Raw genomic sequence first — 19,313 nt, 5'->3', positions numbered from 1 at the left:
AACATAACTCTACTTCAATTAATTTTAAACTATTTAAAACTAATTGGTGATCTAGTTTATATGTCACAACATACAACATTTATATTGTTTTATGGAAAATTTAACCTTATAACATGCATTCTAATGACATTATAACAATTATATTAGTTTACTAAAGTAATGTCATGTGAATATATTTCCAATTTCATGAAATAACATAACAATTACATTATTCAAAAAATAGAAAACAATACACACTTCCATTATATAACATTATCATTATACTAAAGGATGATGAATTGGCATACTTAATAAAATATATAACTATATGATATAACATTTTAGCTAAAAAAATCGTTGCAACTATAACAATTAGATTTGAAATATTAGGATATATAACAACATTATTTAAAAATATTACAAATATAACAAAATCTCACGAAGTCTATTAATAATAGAAATGATGGACCTTTGAGACATTTGGAGAAATTTCAACATTGAGTTACATGGTGCGAAATATAACTAAATGCTGGTGGAATAAGATTTTTAGTAAAATATAGTCGCGTGCATTTATGGTTAATCCTGATTCTGCCTCTGATTCTAGGATATTTTATAGATTTAAAGTATAGTGTATTTTAGTTTCAATCATGGGCAAGGTGGCCGAATTTTGGAAACTCCCCTACTTGGTTATATCCTAATTGAATATGAGATTATTTGCGGGAGGAAATTGCATCAAATTTTTCATATATTAATGAAATACCTATCATTCATATCCTATATTAGTCATTCCATTATATCATAACTGAAACCAGATCCTTAATAAATATTAATATATTTAACATTTCGAAATGATATAGTTAACTAATATATAATATGATTTTGAAATTATATAGTTAATTAATCGATAGTATATATTTTAATTATATTAAAAACGTATAGGGCAATATTGAATTTCCAAAATATGTATTTCTAATAAGTTTTGAATATATATTTGTTTATTTGTTTATTTTGTATTATTTTAAACAGTTTATTTTCTACATGTTCATAAATGTATATTGGAGGAATTGTTAATAAATTTTTATAGTTAGCTATCAATTTTATTTTTTTAAAAAAATTCAAAATATGTATTTTGCATAAGATTTTGAAGTATTCTTATTTAGGTTATTTATTTATTATGTTAATATTGTAATAAACTAATTTTTAGATTATATCTTATTTGTTTAACATAAACCCTAACAAGATTAGTTTGCATACAACTTTATTGGCAAGGGTTATTCACCATCAATTTAATTAAGTTGTAGGAACCAAAGCTGAACAAAAGAAAAAAAAAAAAAAGCAAAACAAACTTTGTTTATGCATCAATTGAACCAAACCTTTCTTTTAGTTGAAAGGAATTTTTATGAACGACTGTTATTCTTTCGAGAGTTATGGCTTTTGGCGCTTTACGTCAATGGAGATGAAGAAGATGAACGAGGAAGGTTTTGAAATTGGCTTCAATAGAGATGAAGAAGATAAACGAGTTTGGGGGGAAATTGGAGATTTGATGGCTTTTAATTGCTTTGATTGTTTTGGTAAGGTAAAAATAAGGAGGGAGAGCTAAAATGATTGTAATTTGGGAGCCTAATTCAATTATGAGGTATTTTGAGTTTTGGAGTAATTGTATTTGGGATGCGAGTTTTTTGACTTGATATTTAGGATATTTTTGCAGCACAATTTTTTTTTTTCATTTTTTATAATTTTGTTATGTTAACAATTTAAATTTTAAATTTTGTCATTTATCCAAAGTAAACATGTAAATTTGCTATTTTTCTGGTGAGTCCCGGATCATGGTGAGTCTATCACTTATAGACTTTCTAAAATTGCTACCAATTATAATTATCCTATATTTAAATTAGATACATGTACATGCTAATTATATCATGCAACTATATAATATAACATTTGTATTCACTATGATGGATGAATATGTTTATTCTAAGGTGAGATTTTAAATCTATATGACATAAAATATGCAACATATTTTAATTTAATAAAACATCCATGCAAAATTAAAATTAAATTTGACACATCTACAAATTAATTAAGTTAATATAATCACATTATATTAATTTAATTAATAAAATAAAAATACACGAATTAAGCAAAAGAAAGTTGCATCTTTCCATGTTTCTATGACTTGAAGCCATGATAAAACAAGTGGTTAAATATTGAAATGTCACGGCGTTGTTGCATGTTTGTCATGTTCACTTCACGTCAAAGAGTTGTGACACCTCTATGTGGTGTTTTTTCTCAAGACACATGAAAATAATGAGATACCAAGACACTTCGGCACAAAAACTCTAGATCACTTGTCGTATGCTTAAAATATTCACCAAATTGGACGTCTTCGTCAACAACACTTGGTAATAGAATAACACAGATTTACATAATCCATTATAAATTAGAATACCTAAAACAACGGGCCCTTGAATAATCCAAGTAAAAATAAAACAATTTAAGATGCTAAAAATCGAAAACATCTATTTCACAATCTCCATATTCATAAGGGCTGACCCGATAAATGTTAAGGTTCACTTTAGAAAAATAGCAAAAATAAATTTTTATTGTTAATATGACCAAATCGAAATATATATAATACAACTACCAAATTATCAAAAACTTCAAAATACCCCATAATTTAAACACTCTTCCCTTGATGATCCGTACATATCTTCCGACCACCTACCCAAACCATCAATTAGGGATTTTTTTTCCAACCTTCTTAATTTCTGTATCTTCTTAATCCTTTCTTCAAGGCCACAATGTAACGACCAAACTTTTAGAATCTAAACTGAGGTCATTACTTAAAATAAATAATATTTTCAAACTTTAAAACAATGCAAAAAATTTACTTATTTTGTTAAACAAAATGTAAAACAAACAATTTGAAAACAAGAGTTTGACAAACGAGGAAAAACTACTCAGAAAAATAACCTAATTCAAGTCCTATCTAATTTTAAAGAAAATATAACCTAAAATGTTCACCAAGTTCTTTAACAAAAAGGAAAAACATCTACTAGTCAAATAATGGAAAACATGGAAATAACTGAAGCAAGAACGTAGAGTCTCATATGGCAAGTTACGGGTCCTTGTCGCTTGCCAACTTACTTTTCTCTTTTACCTCTGTCTGAAGAGTTTAACATAGAGAAATGATGAGTATAAAAATATCCAGTAAGAGGTCACTACAGGTCTTGCTAGGTGAACAATTAACTTCCTATTAGGAAGTACCTTCGATCATATTAGTTTACTATTTCTGTTGGAACACACATCAGTCATACAGTGAACCTAAAGTATACTTAACAGTCAATCAATCATCAATATAAATAAAAAACAGGGGTGTAAATGGGTTGGGTTGGATTAGAGAGATTTTTTGGATCGACTCGAGTTTTCGAGTTGGTCCAAATTGACAACCCAAATAAGTTCTTCAGCCCAATCCAACCCAACCCTCAAAATTCGGGTTGAGTTGAGTTGGATTGTCAAATTATTTATTTACTTTATTTTTTTAAATACATTATTTAGTAAGTTGTAATACTTAAATTTGTCTAAAACACATTTTAATAACTAAAATTTCATAAAACTAAAATAAAATTCAAGTGTTAAATATCAAAATTCAATATATCTCTTACAAACTTAAAAAAAACTTCATAATAATATGTATGAATTATAATATTTATAAGTTGTAATATATATTTTAATAATATTAGCAATTTGGGTTGGGTTGGGTCAACCCGAATTTTAAAAAATGTAACCTAAACCCAACTTGAAAAAACATATAAAATCCAACCAAATCCAACCTAAAACAAAAACTAACCTAATCCAACCCGCAAAAACATAAAAAAATTATTGCAGAGAGCAAAAGCTTTCCCTCCATTCCTTTCTCTACTTTTGGTGGGAGTCTACAAAAGAGAGAGATTCCCTCAACTAATTTTCCTATAAGTGAAAAGGCAAACATCAGAGCCAAAAAGTATGAACACTCCTAGCTTGCCTCCTTTTCTATGTTTCATTTTTTTATTTTGCATTGAGTTGTAATATTGACTCCATGACCGAAAGGCCTAAAGCTTTATTTATGATCACGATGTTTTCCTTCTATCATTCTCCCATATTTATGTCTCTGTCTATTTTTCATTGCACGTTTAGTTAATTGTTTGCATAATGTAGGGTGTTTTAACATTAGAGACTCTGGTTGAATGCATTATAAGTTATGATTAACTAAATACGGCCATCAATACCTTATCCTTTTCAAGAGAGAAGATAAAATATTGACTGTTATCACTTGACGTGTGATGACTTGTGTTTTGTTAATCATACAATAAGGAGATTGTAGCAATACAATCTTGTCGCCAAATTTGTACCTTGCATATATCATAGAAATACACGATGTGTGGGGAAGGCACCAAGAGGTTTCTCGCCTTAATAAAGACAAATTGCTTATGATTCAAACAAACAGATGAGATACAAATAATATAATAACTTTAAGTATTTGGGTCCCAAAAGGCGAGCAAGTATGGTGAAGGCACCACGAGGTTGCTCGTCTTAATTCTTAAGTTAATTTTTGTTTTGTATCGCCTCGAAATGTTAAAATTCCCTATTTAAACTTAATTAATTAAACTTTCTTACATTTCCCTGCCTAAATAATGAGTTCATGTTTCATCACATTTCACCCCATATCCACCATGCTACTCTTATTCGTACCATAGTGTAAATAATTAGGAAAACCATACTATGCATAAATTTCCTGTATACATACCGCCTAGGATCAAGATGTGAGATAGATTCATTTAGGAAACTAATTCTCTGTGTTCAACCCTGGACTTACCAGAAAACCTATTTCGTTGTTTGCATTGGATGAGAAAGAGGAAAACTTGTACTAACGTTCATTATCATGCATCTAGCAACACATAGGTAGGACATGCACCTTTTATCACATAACTCTAACCTAGATGCCATCTTAGTCGCATTATTAGAGTCTTGCATGACATATCTAGGATTGATCTTTGCACATAACACGTATTGCATAATAAACCCACAAAGTGAAGGAAAGCGAGACATGTGTAGCGAAAAACATGAACAATTTTACTCTAGATGCATCTAAACAATTTAGAGATTAACACATGCTTAAAACTACCTTAATTAAAACAAAATTAGGGTTAAAAGAAATCTTACCTTCGTAGCTTCCCGTTCCTCGTAATCTCCCCACAAACTCGAATTGGAGACCACCATTAGAGTTACCCGTTATTCTTTGGATTTAATTAGAACTGGGTTGTGGAATCCATTAAGTGAAGGAAAATTGGAGAGAATGATGGAAATTGGAGGTGGAGTTTAGAGTCGAGATTTGAGAAAGGAAAGTAAATTTGATATAATTTTGCGAGTAAAAAATTACAAAAATTTTCAAAAGTCTTTGATGTAATTAGTTGACCAAATCTGAACACCTAACATTCCACTAAACATTAGTGGAACTTAGTGGGTTAGATGTCTACATCTTATGTAGTCACTTATCCAGATTGTTCAAGAAAATATTGGATGCTCTCACTAACTTTAGTCTAAGGACAATATGGTAATTTGATCATTCAAGTAAAAATCAAAATTTTAATATTTCGTCACATTTCACATATTTGGTCCAATTTGCTATTTTTTACCATCTAAAATAATGGAATTGGTATAAGAAAGGTTGATAATAAAAGAACAAATTTTCATTGAATGTAGAGGAAAAAAAAGGTAAACGTAAACTTCAAAATAAGAAAAAGAAACAAAACATAGTTGTCATGGTAGGAATGGAAATTTTACTTACTTTTCAAACTCTTCCTATTGTAAGTTAAAAAAATTATATTAAGAATAAGCATTAAAATAAAAAATTTTAACCTAAAATGTGAGAATGTTTAAAATTTAATAAGTTCTCGTGAGAAGTAGTTTCTTAATAAAACTTTATCTGATATAGCAAAAATTTTAAATTCTATCCCTAAACTTACCTCACTCATTCTCTCTACCTAAAATTTGAAAGGGAAATCTAAAAAGAAAAATATAATTAAAAAAAATAAAAGAATGTGAACATTGTGGCAATCGCTAGTTTTCTTCATCCAAAGTGCAGTCGCTGTGCTCGCGACTGCGCATCGGTTGCTAATTGCCAATCAGCCCATCATTTCGAACTTTCTCAGTCCACTATTCACTGAATTTTGTTCAGGTGATTGGATTTTCTGTTTGCATGTTGTTGGGTCATCAAATTGTGTTTTGGGTTTTCTCAGAATCTGCTTTTAGAGTTCACGGTCTGGGAAATTGATTGATGGATAGTTAGGGATTTAACGGGCTCAGTGATAAAGGGCTTTGTTTTTATCATGGGGAAGATAATTGACATTTGTCTGTGTCTTGATTCTTCTGACGATTATATAATATTACAATTTGACTTTCTTTCTGTTCTTAGTGTTTGCGAGTTTTCCTCATCGTTATTGTTTATTTGTGCAGATGGAGCAGTCTATATCATCGCTGGCATTCAAGGGTTCCATAGCTGAAGCAATTGTCGAATCCAAAAATCAAAGGAAACTATTTTTGGTTTATATTTCTGGTATATTTCTATTCATTCTACCTTCTTCCTCAATGCTTTTGCTGATTTGGATATCTTTTAGATAGAAATTTGAACAACAATTTTCTGTTACTCTTTAGTAGTGGGGGACTTACTGGTCTACATAATGGTGTATTATGTATATCACTAGTTTATCCCATTTTTCCTGCATGTTTGTACTTGAAAATAGCCAACCTAGAAATACTGCTTGTAGAAGTATATAAAAGATCAGCTTGTTTCTTCTTTTGTTTTTTTGGGTTATCAGGATAGGTGAATTATTATGACCCGTATAAAAATTGATATCTTATCCAAATCCATGTACATATAAACAATTAGTTTTATGTATGAGAAAGTTTAGTAGATTCTGCTCTCCTTAATTACAATTGTCCATTGGAAGAAATTTCTCTTTTTATAATAAATGCCAAGTAGGCTTACAAGTTTGTACATTTTCTAGAAGTGCTTTTTGGGTCGTATTACAATTTGGGTTTAGGCATACAAAGATAATATACATGGAGTTTTCATCTCTGTTTTTCTTTTGCGTTGTAATAAGTTTTTCTTTTTGATTCCCTCCTTTAGGAGTTTGTTTATTTGAGTATTAGTTTCTTTCCAAATGAATATGTTTTGTCTATTGTTGAAAATAAAATCATATCGATACATGGAGTGCAATACACGTCTTTTTCTAATACTCCATCTTTAATCTAGGTTAGAGGCCTTTTGTTAAGCTTGATCTTAGCTAAAAGGCCGAGAAAGGTATAGGTTAGAGGCCTTTTGTTTGACCTTGCTTTGTAGGCTTAGGATCCCTTGTCTGTTTTATGCTATCTCCCACTCTTTTGTTTGATGAAGTCTCTCATTTCGTAGTTTTAGCCAACCATGGGTAAAAGTATCTCCCATCCTTGTTTTGCTGCATAGAGTGTATTCCAATTACTTTCTATCCTGTTTTCTTATGGATAACATGAATATGCATTCTTCCGAGCCTGCAATGCAGGGGGATAAGAAATAAGGGAAAATAAAAGAAGAAAGAAGAGTCTATAAATTCCTCTAAGGTTTTAGAATTTTGTGTAGTGTGCATGTAATTTCCCAAATTTTTGGTCTTAGACAGAACATGATCCCTACTACATGCATGCTAATAATGTTTTTTATGAGCATTATGAAAGGCTATGAACCAAATTTTGGTAGAAAAGTTGTGAAGAACTTCACCCATCCGCCACTAATCTTCCTACCAACCATGCCCGAATTAACTAGCCTTGCTGGGCCTATTTGCTGTTGTTATCCTTCATAGACAACATTTCCATGACAACTGTCTTTTGCTTATGGACGCCCTCAAACGGAACAAGAACGTCTTTTGTTCTGTTAGCCCTTTTCAAGTCAACAGGGCCCTCTTCCTCTCCAAAACTCTAGAACAAACCATTAATGGTTGGCACACTGTGGGGGATTATCAAGTGAGATTTGAAAAATAGGGACATGAAACAGACTACTGAGAACAAAAAGCCCCATCTTATGGAGGATGATAAAAGTCAGAAATTTTCCTTTGGACACATGGAGCTGCGGCACTTCAAATTCATTAGCCATGCTTGAAGGGTAGACCACTTCACAAAACCTTGTGATGCTTGGATATGATGGAAGTTTGCATTAGAGTGACAGAAAATCAATTTGATTTCTTGCTGGAAACTGTCCACTTACCCGCTTCCTCCACAATGAAGTTTTTATTTATTTATTTTGTCACCATTGACCCTTTTTGAAGTTGTATTACTACGTGCCAATGATCATCGGTGAAACAAAATGAGGTCCTTATGAACACGACCCCTGTCACAATAGTCATACGACTAGACCCTGTCTCCTCCCAGCCTCCTTTGTACCCAAAAAGCCATCATCTCCCCTAATTCCTCCTGTCCTTTTCAACCAACTTGACCTCCTCTCACCCATCTGATTTGGTTCTTACTAATGCTTTACACCCTTATACTCTGTATATTTTTCTTTCATTCTTTCCAGTTGGAGAGCTTTCTTAGGTTTTCCTTATTTCATTTGTTCAATGAAATGTTTCTTTATCCAAAAAATACATATGTCCCTGTTAGAATTTTGAATTTTGCAGATGTATCATGTAATTTATTCTTATTCTTCTCCCTTTCTATCTGCTTCTCCCTTTCTATTCAGGTGATGATGCTGAATCAAGTAGATTGGAAAGTTCAACATGGACAAGTTCAAAGGTAAACTACTCTCAGTTATATGGATTAACAATTAATGTTCTTTCATTTCTAACTGTTTACTGTTCTTTCATTTATACGTATACCAGGTGGCTGAGTCAGTGTCAAAATACTGTGTTTTATTGCATATTCCTGCTGGAAGTATGGATGCTGCACAGTTTTCATCAATATGTATCCTATATTCAGTAGTAGTTTTCAGTTCTTATCTCTATCACATGCTACTGTCCATGGCATGAGGTACAATGTGGACAATAAATTTTGGTCTGTGCATTAGCTGCTTTTTGTTCTGGGGGGGTGGGGGGTGGATCTATACATTTTAAGCCATGCTATTTCTATTTGAGGACCATAGATTAGGATCTCCAAGTTGAGCTCTAAGGTAATTTTAATCTTCAGTTTTGGAACTAAACTGTCTGTTTCACTTCGGTATTCAGGAGATTAGTTATGGAATATTGTCATGGCTCAACTTTTTTAGGGGATAAAAGGAAAGAAGTACTAGGTATTCTGTAGTCCCCGTTTATTAAAAGTAATAGGTATTTTTTCATTGAGAAACGAAAAAGTGAACCTTATCATAATAATAAAAAAAAGTTACACATTTGGTCTTTAAGGTGTGAGTGGGGTTTCACTTTATGTATGTAACTTTTAAGAAGTTTCATCTTAGACCGTGGTCCTCGAGTATGAATTAGATTTCATATTGGTCTTGTCATACTTGTTAACTGCAATAATGGAAAGCTAATTTTCTTGTAGCGTATAGTAACATTAGCAATAATTGAGTAGTTTTTAATTTTGTTTCATGAATTGCATAAATTAATACTTAAACCGATATTTTTTTTATTTTGTCGTGGGGACACCAATATCCATGGACTCAACACCTTTGCTCTGATGCATCTCCCTCGTGATGCACCTCACTGTGGAGGATATGGTAGAGTAACAGGCTGTTGAAGATTATGTCCATTTCCGCAAACCTTCCAAATATACCCTCCTAAAGAGATGAAACTGTCTACTGTAAGCTTCTCTTTGGTTATCTTGTTGGATATTCCCAATATGAGATTATAGGCTCGTAGCTCGGCCGGGAAAATGATCTTCAAGGACAGTTTTGAAATTAGTCATCAAATACTGCAGGAAAAAACTTGACCTTCTACCCAAGCACATGCACCAAAATCAAAAACCCTAATCCAAAACCAAAAACGAAATTGATAAATATAAGTTTTTCCTGTTGAGTTGAATGATGAGAGATGAATGAAATATGAGTATTTGTAGTTGTGAGAAGCGTAAGTGGTTATCGGTTGTTTGGTAGCCGATAGGTGTACATGAGGAGATCGATAGCGAGAAGTCAGAAACTTGAGAGACATGACTGATGGAAGTATATATTCCGTCTCATTTTTCAAATTCATTTTAAACGGTTAAGTGTTTTCTGATGAGGATCGATAGTGAGAAGTGAAAGCGAGGGAGCAAGTAAATGAAAATGGTCCACAAATTGTTTGGTTACTATTGAAAGTGAGAATTGAGATAGTGAAACGTGGAACGTGATCAGGAATAGAATGAGATGCAAAGGGGGACCTGTTGGGTGCATCTGTGTGGGCAAGTGGGTAATTTCAAAGGCAGCTGATGTGAACGAAGGCCATTCTCCATTGAAAATTTGATAGTGGGCCTTTGAAAATGGGTAATCTGTACAAATTTCCCACAAAAGCTCCGGCCATTAAGACCCTCCATCGTTAAGGAGGCAATTAGCTACCCAAAAGTTAAAAAAGAAAACCCCACCCATTTGGAGCAAACTCACAATGCAGAAACAAGTGATCCATAGTTTTCATCTCTCTAAGACAAAAGACAACAAATGGAGGGGGAGAGGGCCCACTTTGGAAACTTCCTTTGAAGCTTCTCATGACTATTTAGACTTCTATAAGCAAGGGACTATAGGAAGATCTTCACTTTCTTGGAAACTTTAAACTTCCATAAAAGGTTGACCATCAGTAATTTATTTTCATGGCCCCTTTGTCAAGTTTAGGAAAGTGGGCATAGTAGAGAACTTGCCCCAGGAGTTGATCCTCCACTGTAAACTGTCCCTATTCCCCTTCACCACCCAAGAATTCAGTAACTGGGTAAGAGCAACGGTCCATTGTGTAGTTTGTCTATATATATATGTATGTACAAAACTCCTAGATCTTTTCAAAAATATCTTTGATCATAAGGCATTCAGGGTTCGATTCTCTGGCAATGGATTTGTTCAAAGAAAGAAAAAGAAATGATTAAAGTTCTGAAATGGGCTTTTTTCTTTTAAGAAGAAAATCCAAGTTCTATGATAATGAAAGTCCGTCGATTCTAAGCTTGTAGTCCACTGTCAGTGTTGTTTTTTCTCAAACTGGGATGTTAGTTTGAGTTTCCTTGGGCAAGCTTCTCAGCTTTGTATCTATATATCTTCTCTCTGTTTCTAGCTGGACTTGTTCTCTAATACCTTTCAAGGTTGCGGGTTTTTCCTTGTATCAATGTTCTACAGACCCACAGAAATCTGTACCATGTATTACAGCTGTTGGATACAATGGTATACAACTTTGGCTAAATGGTAAGGATTGTTGGTAAGATGCGTCTATTTGTTACAGTTTAAGCTAAATATATTATACGTTTCTGTTGAACTTTGTATTTTTCTCTTTATATAGAGGGCTTCATTGGTGCTGAGGTTTTGGCTTCCAATTTAGAGAAGGCATGGCTGGGTCTTCATATCCAGGTACTGAACTATTTTCTATTAATTGTTTTTTCTCTTTATATATGTTTTTGTATATTTTTTATTGTAACGCAGAGCTCCACAGATTCTTGGTGTGTGATATACCTTGTAAAAGTTATTAGATTTTTATTTTTAATGACGATGAAGGGATTTGGAATTGCAAGAGCAATAGAAAGGAATGTATGTTAGGTGGTTCTTGAAATTTTAATGTACCTACCTATCATCTATTCCTTCTGTGTTAAGTGTCACTTTCAGATCGTACTTTCTTTTATAGCAACTTGCTTAACCTCACCCCTACTAATGCGGGCATTGTTGCTTAGAAAATAGCTTTCTACTTACGAAAAAGTGAAAGAGCTCTTGTAGAGAAAATCAGGGTTAGCATTTACGTGCAGAAATTTGCAGTTGGTGCTTAAAAGTAATCCAAGATGGGCTGAAAGAATCATGGAGGACTAGTCCAAGATGGCCTTTAGTTTAGTCTTTCCTAATTCTGGTGCTTTTTTGAAGATATTGATTCTCTACTATCTGTGGTTTGTGTGGGTTGTTGACTGAATGGAAAAGTTGATTTTGTACATGAATGGCATTAAAGTTATTTACTAGCTTATTTGGATAAAAAAGATAATGAAAAGTTTTTGGCAAATACATTTTTTGCCCCTGAAGTTTTAGTTTGGTGTTTATTTGATCATTGGGTTTCAGAATTAACACTTTAGTACTTGAGGTTTGGGAGATGGTTCCAAGCGGTTTCTGAGTTAATTTGAAAGTTAGTTGATTAACAAACAAATGACATTACATGTCGAGGTGGCAAGTTATGTATGAGGTGGCAATTTTTACTAATTTTGTATTAACTTTTCGGATTATATGGCTTTTTCATTTTTTTCTCTCCCTCTATTTCCCTTCCTCTCTTTTCCTTTCACTTTTCCCTTCTCCTTTCTCACAGCTTTTCAAAGATGAGACACTATGATGTGATTGAAAATTAAAATTTGTTTCAATATTTTGAGAATACTTTTTATTTTGATCCACCGTTAGAACTTCTTTCTGTTTGCATCAAAGCATTTTTCCATTTTAGTTATATACGAAGATGAATTGCAGGAAACAACAGCATCTGTTTTGACGGCGGCCCTTGCTTCAAAGAAGTCTGAGGCATCGACTTCAAGACCCTCTGATTTACGGAGTTCCTCTTTGGCATCTGTTTCTCCTTCGGATCATCATATTGGTTCCTTAGAGACAAATCTGGGTGTCAATAGTGGTATAGTAGAGGAAGAGAAAGGACCCGAAAAATTAGTCAAGGTATTATATCAACATAGTCTACCTTAAGCTAAAAGGTTATATTCTTTATAATTGATTTCTCTTTTGTATTGTTAGCAGGAAGACAGCAAAGCAGACATTAAGGAGTCCAATGTACATCATTCTCTGAGTGTTGAGATTCAGAATAATGATGAATCATCCCCTGAGCCCTCTGGGAAAGACAAAAGTTCATTGGCACATCCTCAAGACCAGCAAAGCTGTTCCCCTGAAAATACCTCCAAAATTGTGAATGACTCTTATACCACTCCAAATCTTATAGAATCCAGTCAATCAGGAGCTCCACAACCAATTTCTTTAGAAGCCAAGGAAGACGTCCGAGAAAATAAGGAAATTGTTGATGACAATAATGCTATAGAAAATGATAGTGCCCGCAAGGACTACGCGTCAAATGATGTTCATTTAAACATTCGTCTGCTGAATGGTATTAACCTACAGGAAAAGTTTTCCAAGACAAGTACCTTGAGGATGATCAAGGACTACGTGGATAACAGCCAACCAAGTACCTTTGGACCTTATGATTTAGCCATCCCATATCCTCGCAAGGTTTTCACAGATCAAGGTATCATCTGAATTTTTATTTCTTGGTTATAGTCAATAGCTTCTACTATAGTATATTATTGATTATTCTTTGTTTCCATAGTTTTTTACAATAGACCAAACTGTTAATTGCAAAGATGATGTAATACGTTTTGGGTAATTTGGTAAATTCAAATTAATCTTGGTTAATCCTTGATTAATTACATTTTAGTCCCTAATCAGTGTTTAGTTTCCTTTTAGTTATCCTTTTTTAATCCCATCTTATATTTAAATCTCTATAAATAGAGGATTCCTTCTTTGTATTCAATAACTTTGATTCATTAATAAAATTCTCTCATTCGGCATACATGATAGATGAAAAGAGAGACTATTTGCTCAAAGGATACTATTGAAAAGAAGAAGACAAAGTATACGTGGAAAACCTTAGTACAAGGAGAAAAAACCACGATAGACACTGCTCTTTTTATTTTCTAATAATCAAAAGAGTACAAGAGGGAAGAATACATATATAAGCTATAATAAGCCCAAACAAAAAAGAAAATAAAAGTAGCATACAGTAAATTACACAAATATCCTTGGGCTATAAACACTCCACTAGCCCCTAATTTCCAACACTCCTCCTCAAGTTGGAGCGTAGATGTCAATTAGGCCCAACGATAGTCAAAGCTCTGCTTGAGTAACCCTTTGGTGAGGACATCAACAACTTGTTGACGGGAAGGAATGTACGAGATACAAATACTATCATTGTCGTGTTTCTCCTTTATAAAATGTCCTCTATCTCTACATGTTTCGTTCTGATTATTGGCTATGCTTATATTAGCTTTATTGTCACAGAAGAGCTTCATAGGTAACTCATAGTCCTAATCAAAACTTTATGCAGCCAGATCTCTTTATAGATTCCCAAACTTATAGCTCTGTATTCGGCTTCAGCACTACTACTAGTGACAACACCCTGTTTCTTACTCCTCCAAGTGACAAGATTACCCCACACAAAAGTGCAGTATCCTGAGTGGACTTTTTGTCAGTAATTTATCTTGCTCAATTAGAGTCGGTACAAGTCTCAATACATTTTTTTTCTGTTTTCTAGAAAATCAGATCTTTCCCTGGAGTAGTTTTTAAGTATCTCAGAATGCGATTCACAACTTCCATGTGTTCTTTGTAGGGTGCTTGCATAAACTGACTAACAGTGCCAACTGCATAAAAGATATTGGGTCTTGTGTGGGATAGAAAAATCAACTTTCCCACTAAACGCTGATACTACTCTGTCAACAGGAACTCTGTAACCAAGATTTTTTAGTTTTGCATTGAATTCTATAAGGGTATCAACAGGTCTGCATCCATTTATACATGTTTTCTTTAACAAGTCAAGAGTATACTTGAAACAGAGATCCCTTCCCTCGATCGTGCCACCTCCATTCCAGGGAAGTACTTCAGATTCCCTAGGTCTTTGATTTCAAACTTGCCACCTATTTTCTTTTTCAGCATGGTAATCTCAACAACACCATCTCCTGACAAGACAATATCATTGATATACACAATCAACATAGCAACTTTCTCCGATTAAGACCTTTTTGTCAGTGTATGATCAGAACATCCTTGAGAGAAGCCTTGGGATTTAACAAAGGTGGTAAATTTGTCAAACCATGTTCTAGGAAATTGTTCCAAACCATAAAGAGATTTTCAAAGCTTACAAACTTGGTGGTCAAATTGAACTTCAAAGCCTGGAGGAGGTCTCATGTACACTTCTAATATTGAGTCTTAGATCTCAAAAACTGATAGTTCAAATGTTTAATCCATGAGGTTTGGAAAAAAGTTCAATCACTAATGATACTAAATATTAAGTTGTTAGACCACATTAGAGAGTGATATGATAAATATGTTTATGTGGTTAATATAGCATTATGTGGAATCTTATTTTTATGATATATTTTTGGTGTGGGCCGTTTCCTTTTCTTCTCATTCTTCTCCCTACAATTTTTTTTTCTCTTTCTATCCTCTCATCCACCGATGATCTCTCCCCCTCAACCCCTCTCCCCAACATTTTCAATTGATATCATTTTGCTCCTGTATGTCCTTGCTTTTTCGTATAAATTTTCACATGAATATATTTTCTTCATTTTGGCAAGTGAATTCACAAGTTTCAATTTTCATTTAGTCCAGTGGTTGTACTCATTTTGCTCCCGTTTTAGCACCTTGAAATTAGAACTTGTAAATCAGATGGTGCTTCTAGTGGTACAGTTTGAACATAGAATACATGCTAATAGTCCTGTTTTCTTGGAGTGAAATACTAATACGTTGATCATGATTTCACCGACTCAAAAGGAAAAAGATGTTGATCATATTTATGAGTTTCTATCATGAGATCACCGCCATGTGCCTTAGAAATATCGACTGGACTGACATCCATCCTTTAAAATACCAACTGGACTCGCATTCATTGTTTAGGACTGAGGATCAGTTGGCACTGATTAAAGTTTATCTTTCATCCTATGGGTACGGCCAATAGTGCAACTCAAACTGGTGTCTTTCTGGTCTGTACTTCAATAAACGCTTACTTCCATTTTGAAATTTTGTTAGAACTTATCATCATGATATACTTAATGGCATGAATATGCTTAATAATAAGCTGGGTGTTGACTGTTGTCTTATTTGTTTAAATTGCTCCAGATTTGGGTAAATCATTATCAGACCTGGGCCTACATAACAGACAAGCATTGATAATGGTTCGACATCAAGGAGTTCGTTCTGATTTAAGAGGAGCATCATCCTCCTCTGATGAAAGAAAATTTTCAGCCAATGGTGTTTCTTCAGATGAAAATAGTGATGGGTATTTTGCATTCGTTAAAAGGATTTTATCTTATGTGAATCCATTCTCTTATCTTGGGGTAGGGGCGAGCACAGCAAGTTCCAGACATGAAACTCAGGGAGACGCACGACAATATAGTGAGTTTCTTATCCTGAAGATATCAATTGTTTTTTTTAAGGTTAAAATCTTGGTTTGTCTGTGAGTTTTCAAGATTAGTTCATTTCAGTCTCTTTCTCATTAACTTTCAAAAGGTCTATTGTTTTAATAATATTTTCATTAATAGATTAATGCTCAGAGATACAACTCTATTTGGGAGTGAATAAGAAAGCAACAAAAAGTACGAATGATACAAAGATGATAGGTTAACAGGAGAACTAAAAGCAGGCTATTTAAGATGTACATACTGTGACGGACATCCAGCAAAACACTTCTTCCAAGAAGAATACTTTAAACGAGATGATTCATATCTGTCCAACCAAGAAAACCCAAAACAAATAGGAAGAAGCCTCCACCGCAACAACTCCCAAAGAATGAGCCTGAAAACAATGAAGGGCCAACTAAAACTGATTGATGAATGGCAACTCCAGAATCAAAGAAGGGACTAACTGCTTCCAACAAACCAACTAAAAGCACTAGAATTTTGCTGTCTCTTTGTTGAGATAAATCATTAATAATACAATCAACAAGATACAAAACCTTATTATTGTTTTTTTTTAAAAAAAAGATCTTAATTCATTTCAATCAGTTGTTAATTTCACTATTCATTTGTATGTAGTATTCAATTGGATAAAATTGAAAGTTATGGCTGTTAGATTACCTATTCTTCTTTTGGTTCTAATGCATTGCCGGTTTCTTATATTAAAAAGAAATGTAAGTCTGGTTAAAATTGATTCAATGAGAACTATCGGGTTAAAATGAATTTCTCCTTAATCCTTTGAATGTCTAATATTTTTGGATGGTTTCAGGTAATAACTCTTTGGAAGCAGAGGACCACTATGTCCGCAAACCAAACCAAGGAACTGCAATGGTGGGTGGAAACAATACTCGAGGCAAGCAACCATCTTCTTCATCTAGATTTGGAGCAAATATTCATAGCATTCATACATTAAAACATGACGACGACGAAGAACGATTCAAAAGTAGGAATTCCTTTTGGAATGGTAACTCTACAGAGTATGGTGGTGACAATGATAGCAAATGACAATGATCAAAGACCAGATTGTCCGATGAGAAACTTAAATGCTTTACTTTTATACAATATGATCTGAAACTTATAGCTGATTATAATGGCACTGTATATATCTTAAATTAAATAAGTCTATATTTGGATGTAATCTCTACTCTTTTAGAAAGAGAGGAGAAGTATAGCCTCAAGTTTGGACTAGAATTATATTTGATCTAAAGTTTCAAAATCTAACCACCTTGTATCTAAGCTTTGAAAGATGACACTCAATAGTCTCTTTGTCTAAATCACTTTTCCTCTTGCTGCATTAGATGGTGTTTCTTGTTTGGTAATTTACTTTCGTTTTTAGTTTCCATTCCTGAATTTGTGAATGGTTCCTCTTAGTAATTTTACCCTGTTTTTCACATTTTTATTGAACATCTGAACCAGTAGTTAAATTTTTAAAACGAAACTAAAATCTTTAAAGTCATGGTTTTTTGTTTTCAAACTTAGATTTTTTTAAAAAAAATGAGTAGAAGGTTGAAAGCAAAAAAAATAATAGTAGTGTTTATAAATTAAATTAAAAATTTTAAAATCAAATGGAGCCTTAGTTATCCATTGCTCTAAGTTTCAAGTTAAGAGAATTTTGAAGTATCTCCCCTACTAGTGTTTATTTTATTTTTAGTTCAATATGTGGGATTGTATTTTTTACCTCTTGATCCACGATATATATTAACATAGGAACGAATCCTTACGTTATCTAACAATACACCTTAGTTTTCACTTTTTTCTCTTTTTTAAATCTTTTTACTTACTGGTATTAGATTTATGTTAATTGATCGTCATCCTCCAGCAACTTAGTCCCTTTCGGAGTAGATATATACATAGTCCGTCTGGTCACAGACGGGGCACACAAAACAAGATATACAAGGAGACATAGCACACTCGTATCAAAATTTATTAGAAAGGATTGGTTAGAACCATTTTTCTTTTGGATGTTTTATCAATAAAGTATTAGCTCATATTTAGGGACAAAGACGTATAGTTTCTTTCTAATTTAGTTTCACATGAAAATCCATGGAAAGTTTAACAAAAAAAGAAAAAAACAACTACTGTGATTAACTTGTATGTAAATAAGTGTGAGATTTTGAAGTGTTTAATTTTGCAAAAAAAGTTGTAGTGTTTTGCAAATTCCAAAAAGGTATTTTAGAAATTTATTTATAAAATAATTCATTGTAGAGAAATCATTACAAACCAAATTTTTAAAAAATGAAGATCAAGTGATTGACCCGGAATTTGGCAATTTCTTTTTATCTTATATGAAAGTTACAAAAATGGCCTCCATACCTCCCTCTTCTCTCGTCTTCCTCTCCATTTTTGACTTAGCTGTCGAAAAATCTCCTTCATCATTCTCCTTCTGCTGAAAATTCCCATTTCGGGTATTTTTCGATTTCTATCATTAAATTGAATATTCAATTTGTAGGATTGTATGTTTAATTGGATCTATGATTCTTAGTCTATCATGGAAATAGATAGAAGAATAGTAAAAGTTATTCAATTTGAAGGATTGTATGTTTAATTGGATCTATGATTCTTAGTCTATCATGGAAATAGATAGAAGAATAGTAAAAGTTGATAATGACCATGTATATTGTCATGTATCTTAATTGATCTATTTTAAGAAGTTAGTAATCATTAAGATTGTACGAGAAAAGATTATTTTTGAAAACAAATAATCCCGATAAAAGTTTCAAAACTTTAGGTAAGTTCATACTAAATTTCATGAAATGTCAATGTATTAATCAATGAAATAAGGAATTGATTCATCATCCTAGAACATCTTGTTTATTAGAACACTTTCCAATCTATCTTCTCCCTTGCTTAATTCTAAACTTTAATTACACTAAATCCAATTTCCAATTTCCTTAGCTAAAGTTACTTTAATTCTAAAATAGCTAAGTGTTAAACCATCCAAAGAATCCCTAAGAACGGTATTCGATATCTTACATTATTTTATT

General features: G+C 32.9%; 1 protein-coding gene across 3 annotated transcripts; it reads left to right on the top strand.

Moving 5' to 3' along the window:
- The first annotated feature begins 6,036 nt into the window (after positions 1-6,036).
- Positions 6,037-17,626, top strand: LOC101221142 (plant UBX domain-containing protein 11). 3 transcript variants are annotated; one of them, XM_004140822.3, is made up of 10 exons: positions 6,037-6,196; positions 6,475-6,574; positions 8,723-8,775; positions 8,862-8,943; positions 11,264-11,329; positions 11,424-11,491; positions 12,575-12,772; positions 12,851-13,349; positions 15,995-16,270; positions 17,099-17,626. In XM_004140822.3, exons 2-10 carry the CDS (start codon positions 6,475-6,477, stop codon positions 17,332-17,334), a joined length of 1,578 nt encoding a protein of 525 aa, XP_004140870.1. In that variant the 5' UTR covers positions 6,037-6,196; the 3' UTR covers positions 17,335-17,626. The 3 variants fall into 3 exon arrangements, with proteins under 3 accessions (XP_004140870.1, XP_011656529.1, XP_011656531.1); XM_011658227.2 differs by having other exon boundaries at positions 12,848-13,349; XM_011658229.2 differs by lacking the exon at positions 17,099-17,626 and adding an exon at positions 16,417-16,874 and having other exon boundaries at positions 12,848-13,349.
- The last annotated feature ends 1,687 nt before the right edge of the window (positions 17,627-19,313 follow it).

Source organism: Cucumis sativus, chromosome 6, assembly GCF_000004075.3.
Source record: "Cucumis sativus cultivar 9930 chromosome 6, Cucumber_9930_V3, whole genome shotgun sequence".
Lineage (NCBI taxonomy): Eukaryota > Viridiplantae > Streptophyta > Magnoliopsida > Cucurbitales > Cucurbitaceae > Cucumis > Cucumis sativus.
The sequence above is the reverse complement of the archived record's forward strand: the minus strand, read 5'-3'. Positions and strand labels throughout refer to the sequence as shown.